The 17,259-nt window shown below is 39.9% G+C and overlaps 1 protein-coding gene across 1 annotated transcript in view; it reads left to right on the plus strand.

Annotated features, from left to right (window-relative positions):
* Positions 1 to 229: 229 nt before the first annotated feature.
* The window catches only part of LOC107782960 (MICOS complex subunit MIC60, mitochondrial), a 32,429-nt gene continuing 15,399 nt past the window's right edge, over positions 230 to 17,259 (plus strand). Inside the window, exons 1-8 of the mRNA XM_075225059.1 lie at positions 230 to 429; positions 725 to 788; positions 11,906 to 12,625; positions 12,707 to 12,808; positions 12,932 to 13,072; positions 13,261 to 13,338; positions 13,506 to 13,598; positions 13,685 to 13,804. Coding sequence (XP_075081160.1) covers positions 419 to 429; positions 725 to 788; positions 11,906 to 12,625; positions 12,707 to 12,808; positions 12,932 to 13,072; positions 13,261 to 13,338; positions 13,506 to 13,598; positions 13,685 to 13,804 — 1,329 coding nt within the window. The 5' untranslated portion in view covers positions 230 to 418. The remainder of the gene's footprint in view (positions 430 to 724; positions 789 to 11,905; positions 12,626 to 12,706; positions 12,809 to 12,931; positions 13,073 to 13,260; positions 13,339 to 13,505; positions 13,599 to 13,684; positions 13,805 to 17,259) is intronic.

Here is a 17,259-nt window from a genome sequence, read left to right on the forward strand (position 1 = left end):
TGCAATCCGAAGTGCGGGATGCCCAACCCTACTAACAACTTGTTCTTCTAGTCTTCAATTAAAAAAAACTTGTTCTTCTACGTGTAGGTTGATCTGATTTATAATTAGTTTTTTAAATTTTTATAGGTAGAAATCTAATGCAGTAATCTATTTTTTGGGGTTAAAATAATGCAGTAAAAGGTGAAAATTTGTCAGAATACAAAAGGTAAAAAACATTTACTAACTAAAAAGAAGAGAAATAAAAGAAAGAAAAGTTCCGGGTGCACAAATAAAGAAAAAACGGAGTGTAAAGAGAAACAGATGAAATCGCCGCGCTGAAGCATTTTCAGTCCGCCATTGGCGCGAACTTCCTCCTAGACAAAGCTATAAATAAATCAACTCAATTTATCAGCTTATTTGGGCGCCAACCCCTTTCACCATGTTTCGAAGGTAAACCTAAAGCAAATCTGAATTTGTACCGTATCAATATCTACTTTAATATTCATAGTGTTTTTTCATTGATCAGGTTATTAAGAACAGAAATTATGCTTATTCATCCGGATTATGGATATGTATTTTTTGATTGTCCATATTATTATTGATTTTATTAGTTAAAATATTACTTGTATTAATTTTACCGAACTATTTGAATGAAACGAACTAGGGTTCTGAGATGAATTTTTGTTGCTTGAAATGAGAATAAAGTGGTTGACCTAATTTCTTCTACTTTACCTTTTTTTTAAAGGTCCATCCTGCGACTTTCGGCTGGTCAATCAGTAAAAAGAATTCCAATAGAGGTTACAACACAGGTACTTTTATATTTTCTTATTCATGTTTAGATAAAGAATGTTCTCTATTATTTATTTATCTCTTGTCAGTTGTCGGTGCTGGGGAGCCAAACAAAATTTATTGATTGGTGATTAACATATCTATGGCACTTTGGTGTATCACATTATGCAGAAGCTTTGTCTGGTTGTCTTCATTTCATGATTACCATTATGAAAATAAATATTGGGTGGTGTTAATGAAGTAAATTGGTTAGCGTCTATCACCCATTATAGTAATTTTGCGTAGTTTATGAGGATATTGGATTTGCATATAATGAAATTTATAAGTCAGTGGTGGCTATACATATAGATGCTGAGTATTTGGCTTTCAGATAAAGGCACGAGGAAAAAGGTTTGGTCCATTAAAGTTTAAAAGAAGGTGGATCATAGGTGATGGTTATTAATCTAGTTGGAAGCATAGATGAAGGATGAGAGGAGATGTTCCAAAAAGGGCGCGATCCTTAAAAGTTTCTTGTTTAAGTGAATATGTGAAAGTGTTAGTGATTCTCTTTTCTTTCCTTTTCCTTTCCTCCTTAGCACAAGCAATAAGGGATTAGGGAGGGAAATGTGAAGGGAAACGTGGTCTTGGGTGGGTATCACATTTTCCTTAGTGTAACATAAGTAAAATTGGAAAAGAACATAACCAAAAATTCGTTGTATGTTAGCATCCTGTACTAGTTTGTGTTATCTTCTTCTTTGCAAAATTGAACCCAGGCCATTGTTGGCATAGAGAAGTTCTTCTGAAGAGTTGACTGGAGAAGGAAAACATATTTCTTTGGTTAACAAAATAAAACTGCATTCTGAAAGTCAAACAAAAGTTCTTTTAAAAAAAAAAAGAACAAGCAAAAGACTGTCAACCAAATAAACTTACTTCTACTATAATCCAAATATTTTTGAACGTCTTGACGACCATTATGAGCATTTACCTTTTTGTATTTTCACCTATTTCCCATCTTTGACATTAATTTATTTTTTTAATAATTTATTTCACTTTTTAATTAGCTAAATAATATTATTGATTTGAAAAACTCGTGTACAAGTAGTTTATCAAAAAAAAGAGAGCACACACCAAAATATAGTTCTCTACAATGACACACAATCTTCTCTACAAACAACAACCTCTTAGGTGCACCAAAAGCTAACTCAGAATTATTGGCTACTCCTTAAAAATAAACAACAAAAACAACAAACCTAGTACATTCCCACGGGTGGGGTTCTGGGGAGGGTAGTGTGTGCGCAAACCTTACCCCTACTTAGTGAAGGTAGAAGGGTTGTTTCCAATAGACCCCCGGCTAAGAAAAGGTGAGAACAAGAAAGAAGAAGAAGAAGAAAATGAAAATAAAAGAAGAAGAAAAGAAGTATTATCAAACAACAGCAACAAGGAAATACGATAACTGAAGTGAACTAAACGACATAACGTAATATAGATCTAAGAATATGAAGGTACATGGGTGCTACTAATACTACTGGTAAGAAAAGGGGAAATTTTCAACTACCTACTAACCTTCTACCCTAATTTTCGACCTCCACACCCTCCTTTCAAGGGTCATGTCCTCAGTAAGCTAAAATAACATCATGTCCTGCCTAATCACCTCTCCCCAATATTTTTTTGGCCTACCTTTAACCTCTTTTCAAACCCGCCATGACCAACCTCTCACACATCCTAACAATAGCATCAATGCTTCTCCTCTTAACATGGCCGAACCATCTCAACCTCGACTCCCGCATCTTGTCTTCCACAGAGGCTACTCCCACTTTATCTGGAATAACTTCATTCCCGATCTTATCTCTCCTGGTACACCTACTCATCCATCTCAACATCCCCATTTCTGCAACTTTCATCTTCTAAACATAAAAGTTTTGACTGGCCAACACTCAACCCCATACAACATAGTTGGTCTAATTACCACTATATAGAATTTACCCTTAAGTCTTTGTGGCACATTCTTATCGTATAGAGCACCGAATGTGAGTCTCCATTTCCTCCATCCCATTCTAATACAATGTGTGACATCCTCATCAATCTACCAGTTACCTTGGATTATAGACCCGCAATACTTGAAACTGCCTCTCTCTAGGATATCTTGAGTATCAAGATTTACATCCACGTCTGCTTCATGATTCCCGTCATTGAATTTGCACTCCAAGTATTTTGTTTTAGTCCTGCTTAACTTGAAACCTTTAGATTCCCAGGTCTGTCTCCAAACCTCTAGCCTCCCGTTAACCCTTAAAAAAGAGAGCAAAAATATAGAAAGTCATTTTCTATCCCCTCAAAATTTATGCTATTTCTTCTCTTTGACTGGGCCCATATGATAGTTTGGTGGGGTCATCATATGCCTAACATCTTCTCTTCCTTCTTTTAAAGGCTCGACCATGTAGCGCATGCTTCAGTTGGCATAACGTCATTGAATGTACCCTGAACCAATTCAGAACTACCCACCATAGTCGTGCAACCACTTGCTAATGTAACAATAGGTGATCCACATCTTCATTCAAAAGGTTGCGCATGAAGCATTATCCTCATATTCTTCAAGTTTTCAACTGTCGCAACCTTGCCACCAACTCAGCAAAGAAGCCCACTTTCTAGGGGGGCTTTAGAAGTCTAAGTTGATTCATATGGGAATCCCGAGTCCTTCCTCACCAAAAGTATGTGATAGCATGACTATTGTAAACACTTCATAGCTCCTTGCACCCAACTTCCACGAGTCATGTCCATGGTATGTGGCGTTCTATTTGTAGAGCTTATTGATCAACCTTTTGAAATTCATCACCTTGTTGACCACTTAAAGGTCTGTTACCTCAGGTCCTTCCCTATTTTTGTTGTCGTTATAGTCTCCAATTGACCAAGTAATACTTTCCAGTTTCATCTACTGAATGAGCCTTTCCACCTTCCCATCATACTAGATTAATACTTTCCCATCATACTAGATTAATACTTTTTTCTCCCTTTTGACGAATACCTTCTTTGCCAAGTTGCTTGTCTCTTCTCAAATCTTTGAATTATCAAGTTCCACATAGATTGGTCCTTGTTCGAAGCACACAAGGCAGTTTGAAGTAAATGGTCAAGAGTGGTCAAGTCCTGCAATCAAACACTTGTGCTTGGTCTTCAATATTGTTCATATCGCTCACTAGTATTATCTCACACTTTCTGCGATAGGTCTTAAGTCCTGACACTTATGGAACCATACAAGGATCTATCTCAAGGATGTCAACTAGGAATTATCTTCATCGCAGAACACCAATGTGTCATCCTTAAATATAGATGTGATTGTCACTCTGCGCTGTTTTCCCGATAGCATCAGTGAACCCCTCAAATAACCTCCTGTCACTGCTCTGTGCATCATTTTGCTCAAAGGTTCTATTGTTAAGGTGAACAACATGAGAGATAACGGGTCACCCTACCACAAGTCCCTCGAGCTTCCAAATAACCAATATGACTTCCATTTACTAAGACCAATTTTATGTTTGTTGAGATACAAGACTTGATCTACTTACTCCATTGACCCATGAATGCATATCTTCATCACAACAGAAACCAAGAACTGCTAATTCACATGATCGTATTTCTTCTAAAGGTCAACTTTGCAATTTGCACAAAATCCTGGGCTTTCCCTCCGTACTCGTTGATCCACTATTGTGTTTGTCACTGCTCACGCCCAACTATGCCTTATAAAAAGGACATAGCGGTCGTTGCAAATATAATCCGGTTTACAAGTCCGGAGTCGAATCCCACAGAGAACTAAGGCTTAGCTACAGTTGTTCACTATCACCAAGAATACAAGCTTGAACAATTCCTAACTTATAGATATTAAGATTCTTGTGTTTAACTAACTAACTAACAAATTAAAATAATAAATTAACACTAAAGATACTACAGGTTGGAGAAAAGATTAAGGAGGTCTAGAGTTATGATTTCCCCAATTGTCGGAATCCTTCCCGCTATGTCTTCTATAATTTTGCCTAAGTATTCTCTACCGATCATGAGCGCTCTGCGTGTTGTAATTCTCTCCTGAGTAATTACGACAATTTACTAGACATACTCTCCCGAGTTACGCTAGCTGGCTTTAATTACAACTCACTTAGATCACACCCAAAGTTTCGTTATCCCTAATCCCACCTTTAAACCCTTGGTTATTGATTCCTCACATACATCGGGAGTGATGCTGTTCAACAACTACCTAAATATGCACTCTCTCCCGAGTAATACATACTAAATAGGCACAACTAATTGAGGGCCCTTCAGTCAACCACAAGAATAATATAGTTGAACAAATAGAGAAAATACTACGGCTCAATTATATAAAAACATAACAAGAATTTATCCTACAAAAGGTTCCATCAAAACCCTAGATAACAAATTAGCTATTCATAATAGTATGTAAAACTACAATACTAAAAGTCATAACCAACAATGAAAAATAGGAAGAGGAAGGAAAAATTCGTAGAAGAATTCCTCGACTTGCTCCTATTGTGTCTCTGCCTCCTTAGGTCGAATCTGTGTCTCAAATCTGTCTAACTCCTTCAAAATACCGTTTTTCCATGTATATATACCAAGTAGGGTTGGACCCAAACAATTACACCTTCTCCTACGCGAAAAGGACATATTTTCCGGACAAGACGTGCGCGGCCGCGTTTGGACCACGCATATCCACTTTGATTCTGCCTGATGAGCGCGGCCGCGCTTTTGACGCGCACTTTTCACCCTGTTCCGTTTGGAATTTGGAAAAACGTAAAACATGAAAGTTGTAGCCCTTTGAGTTAGCTTTCCAACCATATATTGTGGAGCCCAAATGGAGTTCTGAGCAAAAAGTTATGTGCATTTTACTAGACAGTGCGCAATATGCCTACTCGATTCTTCGTTTGTTCTAACTATCATCCGTTGACCCCCGAACACGATCCCGGCTTAATTCCTTGAGCTTTTACTCAGACTTTAAAGCTCCAAATCACTTGAGTTCATTCCATAACATCTACATAGCTCGAAATCACTCATACAAGGCATAAAACACACAATTAGTGCAAGACACTAGCGATTAAAGCTCAAACTCAATTAAAGTGCAATAAATTAGAGTGTAATAAGCGACTAAAATATGTAATTATAGCCTATCATCAGTCACCAAAGTCACGTCTCAAATCTCTCTTTTCCCTCACAAATATGGGATCTCCGAACTTTTCATAATTCTCATAGCCTTTATGCACGAGATCATAGCTTCTGACTAGCCGACCCATCGGACAAAGCGTCTAGCTAGGCAATTTCTCAACAAACAAAAAAGCCTTTGCTCTTTTGTTTGTGTTTGTGAGTTACACGTAAAATGGGTTGTTTTCTGGTTTCCATTCTTTTGCAGTTTCTTTCCAAATCTAGCATTAGTCATAAAGAATCGTTGTATGTATGTTGCTCTAGCTTTTGAGACTAGAGAGAGACAAACAAGCAGGGCCATTTTGGTACTTTTTGGATCTACTCACTGTAGAGTTGTCGGACATAAGTGTTGTTTAGATGGGTGAGATCTGGACAAGGACCCAACCTCATGGTAGGTACCTAGCCAGAAAGTTGCTGAAATCCGGCACATGCACTGGTGTGTAAAGCCCTCCCCCGAAAACCTGCTACTCTGAGTTCAGATTTTTAATCTCATTCTGCTTCTTTTAAATGTAAAAGTTCTATTTTATTTTATCGTTTTTCATAGTGTTATATGATACAAACTTACTTTTTCTTCTTGTGCCTGTTAGTCTAGCAATATTTTTATAATGTTTACGTATTGTATTTGGAGTCAACAATGTAGAAGTTGATTAATAGATTTTGCAAAGTAAAGATTTTCCAATTATAGTTTTTTCTTGACGAAGTAATGAGTTATATAGAAAAAGGCATCAAGAAGATGCAAGCCGTACAAGAGAGAGGGAAGAGATTTGCCAGTTATAGTTTTATGTTGAAAAACATCCAACCCAAAGAGATTTGCCAGAGAATTGCTAACTATCATAGAAGGAACAACTGTATTGACAAGCTAAAAGTTGGGGATGAGATTATAGAAGACAAAGAACTGATCAAAGGGGAAATCTTAGACTTCTATCAGAATCTCTACCCTGAACAGGAAAGTTGGAGACCAACTGCTGCTTTTGATGGGCTGTCCTGCATCACTGAAGAGGAAAGGATTTGGTTAGAAGGCTCCTTTGAAGAGGAGGAGGTGTTGTCCACCATCCAGTCATGTGCTCCTGACAAAGTCCACGGACCGGATGGCTATACAATGGCCTTTTTTCAGAAAGCCTGGGATGTTATCAGGGATGATGTTATGGGTGCCCTATCCCATCTTCATCAAAATTGCCACCTTGTCAGATCTTGCAATGCTTCTTTTATAGCGTTGGTACCCAAGAAAAAAGGAGCCATTGAGCTCAGAGATTACAGACCAATTAGCCTCATTGGTAGTGTATATAATGTGGCAAAGCTTCTAGCTAGAAGACTCCAGAAAGTGATTGGCAAGTTGGTCTCCAACCACCAAAATGCTTTCATTCAAAACAGACAAATCACTGATGCATCCCTCATTGCCAATGAAGTCCTAGACTGGAAACTTAAGAGTGGGGAAGCTGGCACTCTATGCAAGTTGGACATTGAAAAAGCTTTTGACCAATTGGATTGGTCATGCCTTATATCTATGCTAAGATGGGATTCGGGGATAGGTGGATAAGGTGGATCAAATATAGTATCTCCACAGTTAAATTCTCAGTTCTAGTTAACCGGTCCCCGGTGGGGTTTTTCTCTCCTCAAAAGGGCATCAGGCAGGGCGACCCTCTCTTGCCGTTCCTCTTCATCCTTGCCATGGAAGGATTTAGCAAAATGATTGACAAGGCAAATCAATTACAATGGCTGAAGGGTTTTGATGTAGGCAGGGTTCCTGAAAATTCAGTTTCTATCTCACATCTGCTTTATGCTTATGTTAATTTTTTGTGGCGCAGAGTCATCCCAAGTGCAATACTTAAATCTCACCCTCTTAATTTTTGAGGCACTGTCTGGTCTCCATATCAACATACTAAAAAGTGTAGTTTACCCAGTTAATGTAGTTCCTAACCTAAGGGAGTTGACAGATATACTAAGTTGCAACATTGGCTCACTACCTGCCACTTACCTGGGGTTGCCCTTAGGTGCAAAGTTCAAATCAACTGAAGCTTGAAATGGGGTCATTGAGAAGTTCGAGAAAAGGCTCGCTTCCTGGCAGAGGCAGTATCTTTCCATGGGGGGTAGGCTGACCCTTATAAATAGTGTCCTAGATAGCATCCCCACCTACTACATGTCTCTCTTTCCTATTCCCTGTAAAGTGCTAAAACAGCTTGATAAGTTGAGAAGAGATTTCCTTTGGGAGGGTAACAACACTACACCAAAGTTTCACCTTGTCAAATGGGCCAAAGTGACAAAACCTAAATCTCAAGGAGGTTTAGGAATTAGAGAACTTGCTGCTCACAACAAAAGCTTGTTAATGAAATGGTTATGGAGGTATAGCCAAGACAATCAAGATCTGTGGAAAAAGATAGTTAGGGCCAAGCATGGTACTCTTAATCACTGGTGTACTAAAGTATCTAGAGCCTCTCATGGTGTTGGTCCTTGGAAAAACATTAGCAACCTCTGGAATGAATTCTCGGAAAATACCTCTTTCAGAGTGGGTAACGACAACAATATCAAATTTTGGAAGGATAAATGGCTTGGTAACTCTGTGTTAATGAATGAATATCCCAATCTTTTCAGACTAATAGCCCGTTTGGCCAAGCTGCAAAAATCAGCTTATTTTGAGAAGTGTTTTTTTTTCAAAAGTGCTTTTCTCAAAAGTACTTTTGGTGAGAAGCAGTTTGTGTTTGGCTAATTAGTTTGAAAAGCACTTCTGAGCAGCAATTAGTGTTTGGCCAAGCTTTAAAAAACTGCTTCTAAGTGTATTTTTCTCAAAAGTGCTTCTCAAAAAAGTGCTTTTGGAGAGAAGCTACTTTTTTCTGCTTCTGCTTCTCCTCAAAAGTACTTTTTTTCCTTCCAGAAGCTTGGCCAAACACCTCAAATTGAGGCCAAAAGTGCTTTTGGCCAAAAAAGCACTTTTGGCCAAAAAAAGCTTGGCCAAACAGGCTATAAGTGTCTCAAACCTCCACCATCTCAAAATACAGAGAAATAGCAGCTGGAACCCTTTATTCAGAAGGAATGTCAACGACTGGGAACTTGAAGAACTACTGACTCTACTTGCAAGATTGGAAGAGTGCACGTTGGATACACAGTCAGCGGATAGATTAAAATGGGGGAACTCAAAGGAAGGAATTTATTCAGTGAAGGCAGGTTATACTCACCTCCATGCTCAAAATGATTTGATCAATAATTGGCCATGGAAATTGATCTGGAGAACTAAACTTCCGACGAAAGTCATATGCTTCACTTGGATAGCAATTCGGGAAGCATGTTTAACTCAGGACAATCTCATCAAAAGAAGCTTTCAGATTCCAAACAGATGCTATATGTGTAGGCAAGCTGCAGAAACCACCAACCACCTTCTTTTGCACTGTTCAGTTGTCTATGACATTTGGTGTATGGTCTACTCTATTTTTGGCTAAGTTGGGTCATGCTACAAAGTACCAAGAGGCGGTTGAAGTTTGGAGCTCATGGAAAGTTGGCAAATCCATCAAGAAGATCTGGAACATGATACCAACATGCATTTTTTGGGTAGTATGGGCAGAAAGGAATCGTAGATGTTTTGATGGTTTATCAACTTCAAATCATGCACTCAAGGCTAAATGTTTTTTATTACTCTTTAGTTGGTGCAAACTCTCCCCTGTGAATTCCCCTGAGCTTTTTTTGGATTTTGTTAGCTCCCTGGAACTTTAGTTAGCCTATTCTGGAGCTAACACTCATCTTTTGTACTTATCATCTTGCATCTTCTTGATGCCATTAATGAATTTTATTACTTCATAAAAAAAAGCATCCAACCCAAATACCATTTTTGCTAATATTTTTATTCAAAAATCAGAGACCTAAACACAAATGTATCTTGTAATTTTTATATAAATATTTCCGAAAAACTTGTTCAAATGCCTCCTAGATGTGGGTGTTTCTGTGTATCTCATCAAAATTCTCAAGCTTCAAAGATGATCTGGGCAAAATTTGAAGGCGTTGCTCCTTGTTGTGTATTTTGCGTTGTTTATTGTGCTTCTTATGCCAAGAAGAAAGAGCCATTTTTATTATCTATGACATGGACAAACTTGAATGTTTTGGGGGCCTCACGGTGGCCGGGTAAAAAGTGGAACTTTTCAGAATTTTGGATGCTGTAAGTGGTTTTGTGCTTTTATTTTTTTGGTTTCAATCTCTAACATTAACATTTTCACAAGGAAATAGTAAGTATGTTTTTTGAAGAGAGTAAAACCAGTGTTATCAAAGACGAAAATCGCAAAAAATCTCTAAGGTTTGTTGGGGCTTAAGCGCAAAGCGTGGGCTTTAATGAAGAAAGACATAAATTGAGAAAAATTTCAAATGTATGTGTAGTCCGAGACTAGTATCTATAAGCATGAATACCAAATATATTGACAAAGAAATTGAAGAAAATTTACGATAAAAGTGAAATTACAATTATTTAGTGTCGCCTCTTCAGGATTAAGCTCATTGGCAAGGAAAAGTATGCCTTAGAGCATTGATGACCATACTGAAGCGCTCGCTAAGCGAGGCGAAGCACTCAACATGTTTGAGCCTCGCTTCAGGACTTAAGCGCGCCTGTGATAACACTGAGTAAAGCGTTGTCTAACCATGAGGTTATGAGTTTGAGTGTAAGGGAGCAAAAATGGGGGAGGGCCACTGTTTTAAGCCTTCCTCCAATTTCTCTTCCAAGTTGTACAAAACTAAAAAGAAAATGCAATACAATGAAAATCTGAGAGCGTTCAAGTTTTGAGCTTTAAATTTGTAGGAGTTAACCGTTACTGTACTACTTTTCTCTTTCTTTCTTTTAAAACGAAGAGAGGATATTAAGGGTAACTTCTATAGTGTGGTTGTTAGATCAGCTATATTGTATCGCACGAAGTGTTAGCCAGTCAAGAACTCTCACGCTCAGAAGATGAAAGTAGCAACAATGAGGATGCTGAGGTGGATATATGAGCATCCAGTCAAGAACTCTCACGCTCAGAAGATGAAAGTAGCAACAATGAGGATGCTGAGGTGGATATATGGGCATACTAGGAGAGATATGATTAGGAATTAAGTTATTTGGGAGAAGGTGGGAGTGACCTTTGTGGACGACAAGATGAGGGAAGCGAGTTGGCTATTGTGAGTCTGAGGAGAGGTAGAGGTAGGCGGCAGAAGTATTAGGGAGAAGTGATGAGACATGACATGATATGTCTCCAGCTTAACGAGGACATGGCCCTATATAAGAAGATATGGAGGTCAACGATTAGAGTAGAAGGTTAGTAGGCCGTCGAGTTTGGGACACCGTATCTGCTCCGTTTTTTCCATATCAATATTAGTATTAACATTTTTTGTATTTTTCTTATTCTCCGATTCCAATTATTTTTTGTTGTTCCCCTTGCTTCGATTTTCTTATTGCTTTGTTATTTTCTTGTTGTTAGTGTTCTTGTATTTAGTATTTTCAACATGGCCTCTTCATTGCTATTCTCTTGTTCAAACCTGTTGAGAATTATTTTTCTTGAGCCGAGGGTCTTTCGGAAACAGCCTCTACCTCCACAAGGTACGAGTAAGGTCTGCTAACACTTTACCCTCCCCGGACCCTGCTACTGGGAATACACTGGGTATGTTGTTGTGATAAGTGACACCAAAATGAGTTGGTGTATTGTTGTAAATTGTGATGGATCAGTGGAGGTAGAACAAATCTAATGCCATTGGAGAGAAACACAATGATCTGGCATAAGTGGACCTTCCTGGCAATGCTCAGAACTTTGATTTTGATGTTTGATTGTCATCCCCTTGCTTTTTCCCTTTTCCCTTTATCACAAGAAAAATAAAAGAAAAAAAAGAAATCATTGCATTTTCTTTGAGTACTAGTGTTATGTATTACAATAGATCACATTGAATTTCTGTTATGTCTTAACAGTAACTAGATCAAATTGAGTTTCTGTATGCCCAATTGTTCCTCTGTATATTGGTTCAGGTACCTTCCTATCTTTTCTCCAGAAGAGCATTTTCAGTCTCACCCAAACAAAATGGGCCACCATGGGGGCCAGGTTCGACTGGCAAAGCCCCAGAGACAGAGAGTCTCTTGCCGAGATTTATTATTGGATCTGTCGCTTTAGGTGCTGGATTTATTGCAGCTTATCAAACTAGATATTTGGATAAGTACCTCGTTAAAGAGCCACATTCTACCCCTGAATTAGCCAGGACAGGAACTGCCATTCAAGATGGGAAGGAGCTAAAGGAAAGTAGTGAAGTTTCACAAGATAGTGAAACTTTAGGAAGACCAGATCCCGAGTCTAAATTTGTAGACTCTGATAGTGTGGAGCGAACTGACGAGAACATTGGAACTCTACAAGATCCCTCTGGACCAGAAGAGCCAAGCAAAATGGGAGCAGAAAGTAAATTTCTGGGAAAGGATTCATCAGAAATTACTGGTGGAGAAGCCAACTACACTGAAGTAAGAAAATTGTCACCCAGCTCCGTTCAGGAAAGTATGACACCTGATGAAACAAGACTTAATTCTACTCAATCACCTGAAGACACTTTGGACACAAAGAGCCCAGAGGTAACTACTGATGCGGTGCTGCCTGAGGCAATTGAAATCACTCCAACTCTTACGCAGGCTGATACATTTCAGAAGGAAAATGAGGCTAGAGCCATGCCCCCAGAGCATGTAACCAGTCAAGCCAAGATGGAGGTATAACCAACTTGTGCTAACACTTTAATCTTATGAGTTACAAATTTTTGTCATGGTTCTCTGAACAGCTACTTTTTGAAGGATGCTCCTTATCATGATGAAAAACCTAATTCCCTCCTTGATGAATACTGTTTAAGAGATGGGGGTGGAGCTACCACTACAGCCTCCTCTGACAAGCATAAGGTATATTCTCCTTCCTCATGCCCTCCCCCCCAGAAAAAAGCAAGAAGGAATAGACAAGGATATGAGGGAGAGAAAGAGAATCTCTTATTTGGTTTCCTTAACCTCTGCTTTATGACTTTGAAGGTTACTGATGATCTGGGTGATGCCTATATATCGAAGGATGGAAAATTGGTGCTTGATTTCTTACAAGCGCTTCATGAAGCTGAGAGAAGACAAGCAGAGATAGATGCTCATTTATTTGCTGAAGAAAAGAAACATATGAAGGTGTGAGACCTTTGGGAATTCAGCACAAATTTTAAAATAGGATGTTATGACATTCTTGTGATGCTTTACTCTTAAGATTTTTGTGTTATTTCTCCCGCATGATTTGCTTTTTCACAGTGTTGCTGCTTATCATTGTTGTTGTTGTTGTTATTGTTATTGCTAAAACTTTTTCTGCTCACTTGATTTAGGAGAAATATGAAAAGGAACTTAAAGATGCCAGGGCCAGGGAACTAATGTATGCTGAACGAGAGGCTTTACTGGATAAGGTTGTAGCGCATTTGTTTCTGGTTTCATATTTTATCCTCATATACGCTGCTGCAGTGCATCATATCTTTTATTCTTTATTCAACTATTCTTGGTTGATGATTTATCATTGCCTTTTCATGACCCTAATGTTTTTGTTGAACTGATTAATGATGGTCCACTTCATTAGGAACTGAAAAAGGAAAGAGCAAAAGCCATTGCAGCTTTGAAATCACTTCAAGAAAAATTAGAAGAAGAACATAAGATGGAGCTCGAGGAAAAGGTGCTATTTGATGTTGACAGCATTTGCCAACTCTCTTAAAACTATTTTTTCCGTCCAGCAGGCTTATGGAGATTTTGTAACTGCAGGAAGTTGAAGCAGAACTAAAGCTGAAAAAAGCCGAGGAGTTAGGTAAAGCAGAACTGGATGCAGCTATTGCAAGTGAGAAAGCATCTCAAATTGAAAAAATGGCTGAAGCTAATCTCCATGTACAGCTTCTGCTGATATTAATTTTCCACATATAGAAGTTACTCTTTTCATTTGATTTTACACCAATCTTTTTTATGCACATTCCAATTCAACTGAGAGTTAGAAACTGTCCCTGTCTTGAAACATCTATAGGAGGAGATTTTGGACCACAGATAATGAAACCAATAATTTGCCATCTTAAATTCTGTATAGACCAACACCTGCATCCAATTTTGTGCTAAAAGGAAAAACTTACCCCATCGTGACTGCTTCAGTGAAGTATTGTTGGCAGACAAAACTCTCATTTTGATTTTTTTTTTTGTTGGATACAAGTAAAATGTTTGTCTTACGTGCATTGGGAAATAACTGATGTAATTGACTGCAGTTATTTCTTCATTTTTGCCATGAGTCTATTGCTATATGCTTGGCTTCATTTCTTGCTTTGTCTTTGGGATTAGATTTCACATGACTGTAAGTATAATAATATTTAAGTCAGGAGATGCCTTGCATGATTGGTGGGAGAACAAATTACATTCTTTGTCATGTTATTTAGAATTCGGCGTCTATTGCTGCTTAACTTATGTTTCTTCCTTTTCTCCCAGTAGGAATTTTACTACTTGAAATAAAGGTAAGTTGCAGAATTGTCCTAATGCTGAATGTCTGCTGAAAGGTCTATATCATAATCCTAACAACAATAACAATTACTCCTCAATCTCTATGAATCATCTGGGTGTTTTGCTCCATTCAGACCCGTTCATACCAATACTCAATAGTTTGGGGCTCTAACTCTAGACTTTCTCTACATACTACTGGCATACAAATCTCTAAAAATACTAAAATAGCTCCTCCCGAACTTTGTACTTGATGTAAGTGAACCAACATTGCAAGCTTTAATCCTAACTAGTTGGTGTCACCTATGTTGGCTTTTGCTTCCATCTAATTTTTGCTAAGTTTATATGGATTTGGAGAAATTGTCGGTCTCAAGAAAAAAACTTCCTTCAATATGTCTTTAGATGCCCCTTGTCCTCCTTTTTACACCTTCAATCATCATGGTGTCATTCAGAAAAAAAAGATCACGGTGTCATACTTACAAGTTGGTGCATTTGGAGATCTACGTAGGACATATCCAAATAATTTCATGTGATCTTCTCTTATTTTATCCTGTGTGTTACTTGCACTTTCTGTAAGATGTTATGATTTTCTATTGTCTAACATGGTGGGAGTTGAAACAGTGTTGTATTGACTTTTCTCTCTCTCCAAACGCTCACTGCCAACGCCCAACGGTAACATAACAAAAATTTCTAACAGCGACTAATCCAGTCGCCGCCGACCACCCACCGCCCAGGTAAGTACCCTCGCCCCTCTCTACTCCCCATCATCCAACACCCCTCCTCTCTCTCTGCCCATCTCTCTCACCCCGCCTCTCCTCCTTTCCCGTCTTTGTCTTCTCCCCCTCTTACCCCGGCGAGACACGAATCAGTCGCCGACAAGTGGGAACAACCACAGTCAGGTTTCAGGCCTGGTTGCGGTGCCGTGGTGACACATAAACCAGATTCGTCTTCAAGCCGGAGCTTTCCGACACGACGCAGCAGGACCTGTCTGACAGTTTCAGTTAGGACCGGTGGCTTTGGGCGGCGAGCGAGACGTGCACGTGCAAACAGTGAAAAACAACACGAGTATCAGCACAGAACAACCGGAGTTAGACGCGAACGAGCTAGGTGTACGCAATACAGTCGAGTATACCAAGACAATTCCCAGGTTATAGTCACGGGAATTGGTACCTCCCGTTTGCCTATTTATCTCTATTGTGTTAATAAAATTGTTGTCCTTTAGTTCTTATTAGTTTAGTCACCGGATTAGGGCGCCTGTAGTGGCATCTTGTCTTATTCTAGTTTATTCCGTGGTGTCTGGTAGTGACTCCCCCTAGTCCGTGGAGTTACCGTGGCTGTAGTCTGGGATGGTCGAGTGAGTCCATGTCCTCGGGGCGTGCGGGGGGTGGGTCGGGAGGTAGGGCGGGGGCTAGGAGGTGGGTTGGGATGCAAGGGAGGTAAAGGGAACAAGGGTGTCCATCGGTTGAGAATTGGGTCATGGAACGTAGGTTCATTGACAGGTAAATCTATAGAGCTGGCGAAGATCCTCAAGAAGAGGAGGGTCAATATAGCGTGTGTCCAGGAGACAAGGTGGACAGGGTCGAGAGCAAGGGACGCGGATGGGTATAAACTTTGGAACTCTGGAACCCAGAAGGGTAAGAATGGAGTGGGTATTTTGGTGGATAGGGAACTTAGAGAGTCTGTTGTTGAGGTTAGATGAGTGAACGATAGATTGATGATTATTAAGTTGGTGGTTGGTCAGTGCACCGTAAACGTTGTTAGTGCCTATGCGCCTCATATGGGCCTAGATGAGGAGGTTAAACTGCGCTTTTGGGAGGGGATGGATGAGATTATACGTCAGGTACCACCTACTGAGAAGTTATTCATAGGAGGGGATTTCAATGGCCATATTGGATCGACCGCAGGTGTGTATGACGAAGTGCATGGAGGCTTCGGCTTTGGGGAGAGGAACGGAGGAGGAACCTCGTTACTGGACTTCGCTAAGGCTTTTGGGTTGGTGGTTGCTAACTCTTGCTTTCCGAAGAGGGAAGAGCATTTGGTTACTTTTCAAAATGCGGTGGCGAAGACTCAGATTGACTATCTCCTTCTCAGGAGGCACGACAGAGGGTTGTGCAAGGATTGCAAGGTGATTCCAGGTGAGACACTCGTGACGCGACATAGGCTCTTGGTGATGGACGTTGGTATTATGGTGAAGAGGAGGAAAATGTCTGCTCGAGGAAGTCCGAGAATCAGGTGGGGAGCCTTAACTAAGGACAAAGCTCAAGAGTTGGAAGGGCGGTTGTCGATTATGGGAGCTTGGAGGAGCAGTGGTGACGCGAACTCTATGTGGTAAACGACAACAAACTGTATAAGAGAGGCTGCGAGAGAGGTGTTAGGGGTCTCAACAGGCGTCTCTGGCAGGCACAAAGGAGACTGGTGGTGGAATGAAGTGGTACAAGGTAAAGTGGAAGCAAAAAAGGAGGCGTACCGAAAGTTAGTGGGGAGCATAGGTGATGGGGAGAGGCGAGCGTGCATGGAGAGGTATAAGGTAGCTAGGAAGGAAGCGAAGCTGGCGGTTACAGAGGCTAAGACTGCGGCTTATAGTCGTATGTACGAGGAACTAGGGGAGAAAGGAGGGGAGAATAAGTTATTTAGGCTGGCCAGGCTGAGAGAGAGGAGAGCTCGAGATTTAGACCGAGTGAGATGCATTAAGGACGACGATGGTATAGTATTGATGGAAGATTCCCAGATTAAGAGGAGATACAGACTTACTTCCAAACACTTCTCAATGAAGTAGGGGATCGGGATATTGTTCTCGGTGAATTGGAGCATTCCGAGAGTCACGCTGACTCTGGGTACTGCAGGCGCATCAAGGTTGAGGAGGT

Source organism: Nicotiana tabacum, chromosome 11 (genome assembly GCF_000715075.1).
Source record: "Nicotiana tabacum cultivar K326 chromosome 11, ASM71507v2, whole genome shotgun sequence".
NCBI classification, from domain to species: domain Eukaryota; kingdom Viridiplantae; phylum Streptophyta; class Magnoliopsida; order Solanales; family Solanaceae; genus Nicotiana; species Nicotiana tabacum.